Source organism: Arvicanthis niloticus, chromosome 9 (genome assembly GCF_011762505.2).
Source record: "Arvicanthis niloticus isolate mArvNil1 chromosome 9, mArvNil1.pat.X, whole genome shotgun sequence".
Classification (NCBI taxonomy): Eukaryota; Metazoa; Chordata; class Mammalia; order Rodentia; family Muridae; genus Arvicanthis; species Arvicanthis niloticus.
In genome coordinates this window covers 73,717,556-73,725,431 of record NC_047666.1, presented here as the reverse complement: position 1 = coordinate 73,725,431, position 7,876 = coordinate 73,717,556, and the positions used below count along the sequence as shown (strand labels likewise).

The 7,876-nt window shown below is 43.9% G+C and overlaps 1 protein-coding gene and 1 pseudogene across 1 annotated transcript; both read left to right on the top strand.

The window, feature by feature from the left end:
- Positions 1 to 3,607: 3,607 nt before the first annotated feature.
- LOC143443573 (histone H4) lies at positions 3,608 to 4,053 on the top strand. The gene has a single exon (XM_076940699.1). The coding sequence runs from the start codon at positions 3,680 to 3,682 to the stop codon at positions 3,989 to 3,991; it is 312 nt and encodes a 103-aa protein (XP_076796814.1). The 5' UTR covers positions 3,608 to 3,679; the 3' UTR covers positions 3,992 to 4,053.
- A 593-nt stretch (positions 4,054 to 4,646) lies between these two features.
- On the top strand, positions 4,647 to 6,249 carry LOC143443619 (ecto-ADP-ribosyltransferase 4 pseudogene; annotated as a pseudogene).
- The last annotated feature ends 1,627 nt before the right edge of the window (positions 6,250 to 7,876 follow it).

Below are 7,876 nucleotides of genomic sequence, written 5' to 3'. Positions count from 1 at the left end.
CAACTGTCGAGTCTTCAATTTACCTCGGGATCTTCCCTTTCCCAACCTAGACAGAAAGTAGATTCATTTAATGCTCAAAGGGAGCCACAAGACGGGTAGCCTGTAGGCAAATGTCACACACTTTCAATGGGAGACATTTGTTCCTTTTTTATTATTGGGAAGGCTAAATTTTGAAAGTTTCATTCATTTGAAATGGAAGAGAAAGAAGTGATGCTAATGAAAGCAGAGGTTGAAAATGTTTGTCTACAGTGACTACCACCTTTAATTCCCTTAAAACATATAAATCAGGAGTCATGTTTGTGTGTGTGTGTGTTAATATCAAGTTTTAGGGAGTTCTAATACTTCATTTTTTGTTTGCTTGAGGGTCATGAGTCATTTGACTTGGTATTAAATATGTCTGAATGGATTGCTTTTTGCAATCTGAGGCTTTGAATGAACAGTAAAGGGAGAAAAGTAAAGAGCATGTATTTATCCTTGAACCTAGATTCATTATCCTGGTTTCATTTCTCCTTGTGATGGCTATTCTTGGTTGTCAATTGACTACAACTGGAATGAACTACAATCCAGGAATGGAGGATACACCCGTGCTCCAGATCTTAAGGCTGGATGACACAAGTGACCAGGATCTCATCATGGAGATCTTGAGGCATAGGGGCCATAAAAAGCTTAGGCCCTGGCAAGGTAGTACAGGCCTTTAATCTCAGGAGACTGAGGCAATCAGAACTCAGCTCGAGGGCTGTGTATGAGCCCATCCAGAGGTGAGGACACTTTGCCTCGGCTTGCCTGCTGGCGGCCTTCACTTGGTGCTCCATCACGACTTTAGATTACTTTTAGGCTCAGACACTGGAAGAAGAATGCCTCAACTCATTCCTATATATTCACATATATAGGCCCTTGGCATTTGAAACAAAATAAGGTGTTTATCCCCCACTGGTTCACTCTGGTACTTCAGTTTACCACATTTCTGAGATTACACAACTAAGTGATGTCAAATGCTGATTAAATGTAGTACTTTGATATGATCTGTGCTATCCTGGACATTCCTTTTTGTTTTGTTGTTTCGCTGTGTAGCCCTGGCTGTCCTGGAACTAACTCTGTAGACCAGGCTGGCCTCGAACTCAGAAATCCGCCTGCCTCTGCCTCCCAAGTGCTGGGATTAAAGGCGTGTGCCACCAACGCCCGGCTGGACATTCCTTTCTACAAGAGCTAGATTCAGTCCCTCTACCTGCTCTTTTTCCTCTACTCAGAGTTCAAGAACTCCCACCATTTTAAAGGGTGAATGCCACCCAACTCTGCCTCCCAGGCTGGGGATGGAGAGACACTGACTTTCATCTGAGCCTCCTCCTGGAGCTGTGCTTCAAAGTCAAATGGAGACATGGTCTCTGTTGGCAGCTTAACATCTCCCTGCTCCATAGCTGGGCTCTGACAACATGAGTCCTGCTGCCTTGTCCTCGAGAGCAGGTCACACCTGGGTTCCACCTGCCTCCCATTGCCTTTCCCGTGGAAGGATGTATCTACCCGGCTCTGGGCCTCTGAGTTTGAAGAACTGGAACTCTAAGAGCCCCAGGACACAGGAGCTTCTGAAGACACACACACTGTTCTGTCAGGTTGTGATGGAATACATACTGGTTTTCACCTGGGGGGGGGGGGCTGTATTTTTTTTTTGTATCCATTTAATTAAAAGATCATAAATTTACCAGATTATTCTAACTGCGATTTGATTTCACTGAACCCAGTGACATGGAGTGAAGCCTGACGGTGATCTTACTATAAAAAGGTGTGAATAGGAGAGTCAAGGTTGTCATTAGCTACAGAGAGTTCCCACCTAGCCTGAGCTACATAGGATCCTGTCCCAAGATACAAAATATTAAACACACACACACAAAGAAAGACCAACCCTGTTTATGTCTATCTGTACATCTTTATTGTCTAGCACAATGCGCTAGCCTGAAGCTGGGGTCTCTCATATAGCCCTTTGGATCTGAACAAAATATTGTCACCATCAAGGAGGTCATCCTGGAGACAACTTCTCAAAATCCTGGCTTTACCACCTAACAGCTGACTCTTATATACTATTTAATGTTCCTAGGCATTCCATAGGTTATATATACTAAGTCAATGCACATGGAAACCTCAGGTTGCAGTTTTAGAGAAGTTCTAGAATAACTTCTGTAAACCATCTTAAATGTGTGCTTATATCATGGAAACCTCTCTTTATTTTCTTTTTTCTTTTCTCTCTTTGTTGTTGTTGCTTTTTTGTTTGTTTGTTTGTTTGACACAGTTTCACAAGTTTGAATAAGTATTCTGGCTGCAGATTTGTCCCTCATTTTGATAAGAATTCTGAAAAGCAAAGGATTTAAAATCATGAGGTAAAATTTAATGATTCAGGTTTCTTCCCTATCCAGCTATCCTAGAGCTCAACTAATCTCTAAGAGACGGAGGGAACAAATAAACTGTTTGAGTTTTGGAACTAATGGAAATTGTAAAGTACTATAAATTAAAAGTATAAATACAAAACTTTAGGAAACAGTTTTCCTGCTGGGACGGCTTCTTTTTAAGACTACAGATCAACAACAATTTACTGAAATCCTTAATCCTCGATGTGTTTAGTGTTACCTGGGACAGCATTCTGAACCCCCCCTTAAACCCTGCTGTCTTTAAAAAGGCAATAATAAACTTCAGGACAGTCCTGCCTTAAAAACAGTAACCACCACCAAAACTGTTTTGTTGTCCTGGGGAGAAAACCAGAAGAGATACTCTCTGGTTTGGAGACTTGCAGTAAAAATCTATTCAGAGTCATGCTTTTGACTTCTGCTACATTACCAGAGAGATTTGAATGGAGAGGAGAGGAAATGTATTTGAGTTTGTCTAGACTCTGCTGATCTCCAGCCCGTGGCAATCCTGCCTAAGCCTCCACAGAGCCTAGCTCACAGATGTGTCACCAGGTCTCTTTTAAAAGCAAGCAATGAGAACCTCAGATCTAAACAACACGTTACAATAGTTCAGGTAAGTAACTATAGAAACAGTTGGCTGAAAAGCAAATACTAATGTGTTTGCAAGGCAGGAGAAGCAGAAAAATCCATACACTGCAGAAACAGTTGAAACCAGACAGGTAGTGGGAACTAAGATAATTTTCTTATCATGGTCACAAAAGAAAAGCATTAGAACACTTCTCCCATCCCCTCAAAAGACTCACACGCAAAAATGTAAATTGCTTTGGTATAAGATCCAGTAAGCTAGATTTCCATTGCTAGCTTCTTTTCATTTTCACATTAAAGTTGTGGAAGAACAAGCATGCTGCTTACCAAATATCGAATCAGCGCACACTAAAGATAGCATAATATGCCAGTTTTATTTGTGCTGAGAGAGAGAGAGAGAGAGAGAGAGAGAGAGAGAGAGAGAGAGAGAGAGAGAGAGAGAGAGAGAGAGAGAATAGTTACCTTATATTGTTTAAACTTTCAAATATGCTAAGGGTTTCAGAAATTTAGAGAGGGAACACAAAGGGTGTTGTTTTTAGATCTTGGTAAATAGCAGAGCACAAAGAGCCAGAAGGTGGAGCCTAGAGCTCCGCCCACCCCTTGCTGTTTTCAAACAGGTCCGCTCCTAGGAAATATAAGCTCTTGCTTGGCGCCAAGTTGCCATACGTTGCTTTGGTTTTCTTGCTCTTCTCTCTGTGAAGATGTCGGGACGTGGAAAAGGCGGCAAAGGTCTTGGGAAAGGTGGCGCTAAGCGACACCGCAAGGTCCTTCGCGATAACATCCAGGGTATTACCAAGCCCGCTATCCGGCGGTTGGCTCGGCGCGGCGGCGTGAAGCGCATCTCGGGTCTCATCTACGAGGAGACTCGCGGCGTCCTCAAGGTTTTCCTTGAAAATGTGATCCGCGACGCTGTCACCTACACCGAGCACGCCAAGCGCAAGACGGTCACGGCCATGGACGTGGTGTACGCGCTCAAGCGCCAGGGCCGCACTCTCTACGGTTTCGGCGGCTGAGCTGCCCCGTGCCTAAGCCTCCCTTGGTCTGCTTCCCCATCCACAAAGGCCCTTTTCAGGGCCCCCAACGCATCAAAAGGGAGCTGTGGACACTTGCACTGTCACTGGGTTACGTTTTATTAGTGCCTATAAACCTTTGCATTGTCTCGTATGCAAATTAAGCTTCCTTCCTCCGCTTTCTGATTGGAGGGCTGGGCGCGGTGGCTCTGTCCACCGGCTAGGAAATGCTCAGAATGCTCCCTTAGTGTTGTCGGTCTGAATTTTTCTTCAGTAAAGGCAAGAAGTTGACTGAGCCGCGAAGTGGGCGGCTGAGGGTCCCACTAGACATTGTAGAGAGGATTGACGAATGCTCTAAAAGGAAAAAAGGGTGAAGACCCATGTTCCTGTAGGGACAGAGTGGACCCGAATGAGGATTGGTGTGGAGGCTTGGAACCCCCACCATAAAGTCACTCTGCAGCATAAACTTGGTTTTCTCCTCTGTAGCTGTTTCCCACCTCAAGGACATAGCTTTTGGGGCAAGGGGAGCACTAGGGGCGTCTATCTCTTTTGTACATTAGGTCAGGCTTGTCTAAGCCTCTTAGCAATCCTTCTGTATCAGCTTGCACAGACTATATGTTGAGTCCACAGACCATATGTGTCTCATTTTTAAAATGTTCTTAAGCCCCTCCCTGAGAGCATGACCACTGTGCATGCTGTGGCCATCTTGGTTTTCACCTTGAATCTCAATGTGAGCTCTGACTTTGCCAAGGCCATGACCAGGGCTGCGGGGTCTCCTGGGCAGTACAGACAGTCATTCCACTTCAAGTATCTGCACTACTACCTCACCTCAGCCATCCAGCTGCTGAGGAAAGACAGCTCTACAAAGAACGGCAGTCTGTGTTACAAGGTACACCACAGGATGAAGGATGTGAACACTGAAGTCAGTGTAGGTTCCACCATCCGATTCGGCCAGTTCCTTTCTGCCTCCCTGATAAAGGAAGAGGCACAGGTGCCTGGAAACCAAACACTGTTTACTACTTTCACTTGTCTGGGTGCCTCTGTGCAAGACTTCTCTCTCAGGAAGGAAGTCTTGATCCCCCCCATGAGTTATTTGAAGTCCTAAGTAAGAACCGCACCCCCAAAGGAGATTTGATAAACTTGAGGTCTGCTGGGAACATGAGCACATATAACTGCCAGCTGCTAAGAGGTAAGCCTGCTCTAAATTGGGTATGTAAGTATAAAAATGAGAAATCATTCTTCATCATTTATAATACACACACACACACACACACACACACACATTGCTGAGTGGGTTTGGAGTAAGGGTGTTGAAAACAGGGAAACCTGCCCCCAGAAATGATGGAACTGACCACCTAAGTTTACTTTCTGCTTCATGTCCCACCCTCTTCTACCTTTAAAAAGAAAAAGAAAAATGAATAAAAAAATTACAAAATGGTTTAATAAATATTGTGGTTGACTAACTTTTAAAAAAAGAAAGAAAGAAAGAAAGAAAGAAAGAAAGAAAGAAAGAAAGAAAGAAAGAAAGTCTCTGCAGTGGTACCATATTAGGTCCTTATCCATTGGGCTGTTCCAGCAACCCAGAAGATGGTTGCAAACCTAGGCACTGCCAAACTCTACATGTGTGATGGTTTTCCTATATATACATACCTATGATAAAATTGAATTTATAATAAGCCAAAGTGTTTTAAACGTTCACTCTCCCCTCCCAAAATCTCTCATTGTAGCTTACTCAGCCTCCTGCTGTAATGTGACTCAGCGCAATGCGTGCGTCATGAGAAGACGTGAGAGGAACGGCCTGGGTGGGTAGCATATACAGTGTGGAAACACTGGGTGAAAGGATGATTGGTATCTCACTAGGAATGAACCAAAATTACACAAGATTTCATCTTGCTACTCAGAATGAGACCCAATCTAGTTTATGAATGGTGACATTTCTGAAATAATTCATGTATAATTTTCAGACCACATTTGACTAGAAATCAAGTCATAAAAAGTAAAATTGATGATTTTATTTTCTGTATTACATGGAAAACACAGACTGTTAATAAGCCTTGATTGGAAGAGATAGGACTTAATACATATTTTTTCACCTTTTCCATCAAACTTTTTTTTCTTCAGGAGGGAGGTCAAGGTCATTACATGAGTAAGAAGTCTCAGTACAAAAAGTAAACTTTTAACTTATTAATTTTCTATGTGTTAACCCTATTCTGCTATGTCTTGGCACCCTGGCAACACACAATAAATCAAAATAAAAACATTATCCTGGGAAGATTTTGGTCTAATGAACAATGAAAGCAGAAATTAAACTATGCATCTGAACATCCCTAAGTGGTATACGAGGTGTATCTGTTACAGCTGCTCCATGCAGGGATGTACTGTGCTGCTGAGGAAAGTAACTCGGGCTTCCCCACAGAGGCCATGTAGGACTTGAAATGGGCACAGAGACTGAAGGCCCGGACCTCTGGAGAGCAGGGCGTAGGGAGGAGAGCGGTAGAGAAGGAGTGGGAGAGCGGTAGAGAAGGAGTGGGAGAGCGGTAGAGAAGGAGTGGGAGTGGTGAGGGATCCAGGCAGAGGAGACCTAGAGGATTTGATTGTCCAAGGCCTTGGATCTACCTTAAGCCGTGGGCAACAAGAAGTCATCAGAAGTATGGAGGACATCGGCTAGGCATGGTGGCACGTAACTTCAATCCCAGCACGTGGGAGGCAGAGGCAAATGGATCTCTGTGAGTTCAAGGCCAACCTGGTTTACAGTGAATTCCAAGCTTGCCAGAACTACACTGTAAGACCCTATCTCAAAAACAACAGGCAAAAACAACACCACCAACAAAAAGGTACAGGAGGTTTAGGGCTGGGGTTGTAGCTCAGCTGGGAGAGTGAGTGTTGAACAGCACAGAGGCCTGGGCTAGAACCTCAACATGGCATAAAACCAGGCATGGAGGTGCAGGCAGGAAGCTCAGAATCTCAGAGCCGAACTCTATCATACAGCAAGTTCAAGAAAAGCCTAGGATGTATAAGACCTCATAGTTAAAAGGGGCTGGAAAGATGGCTCAAGCATTAAGATTATGGACTGTTCTTCTAGAAGACTCCCATTCAATTCCTAGTCCCCACATGGTGACTCACACTCCAGCTCCGGTTCTGATGTCTTTTTCTGGCCTCTGTGGGCACCACATGCATATGGTGCATGGACATACATGCAGGCAAAACACTGATACACATAGCATAAAATAAGTATATCTTTTAAATACTTAGTTAGGTTTCTATTGCTGTGATGAACATCAGGACCCAATACTACTTAGAGAAGAAAGGATTTATTACATCCTATAATTTGGAGTTAATCCATCATCCAGGGAGGTCAGAGCAGACACCTGGAAGCAGAAGCTGATGCAGAAGCCATAGGGTACTGCTTCCTGGCTTAGTCCTTCATAGCTTCCTAGGCCTGCTTCCTTAAAGAACCCAGGACCACCATCCCAGGGATGACACCCACAATGGGCCTTCTCACATCAGCTGATAATTAAGAAAAGGCTCTGCCAATTTGCCTACAGGCCAATCTTACAGAGGTATTTTCTCATTGAGAGTCCTTCTTTTCAAATTCCTCTAGCTCCTGTCAAATTGATGAAATACCACACACACACACACACACACACACACACACACACACACAATTTTAAAATGGAGAATAAGTAGGCCATCTAATTGATCACTGTTTTAAAAACAGCTCTGGGGATATTTTGGTAATAACCTTTAAAAACAGGTATTCAAGATCTCACAATAAGGCTGGGCAGTGGTGGCACACACCTTTAATCCCAGCACTTGGGAGGCAGAGGCAGGCAGATTTCTGAGTTTGAGGCCAGCCTGGTCTATAGAGTGAGTTCCAGGACAGTCAGG

Excerpts from the sequence above, each read along its gene's own strand:
- LOC143443573 (XM_076940699.1), top strand. The coding sequence starts at position 3,680 with ATGTCGGGACGTGGAAAAGGCGGCAAAGGTCTTGGGAAAGGTGGCGCT.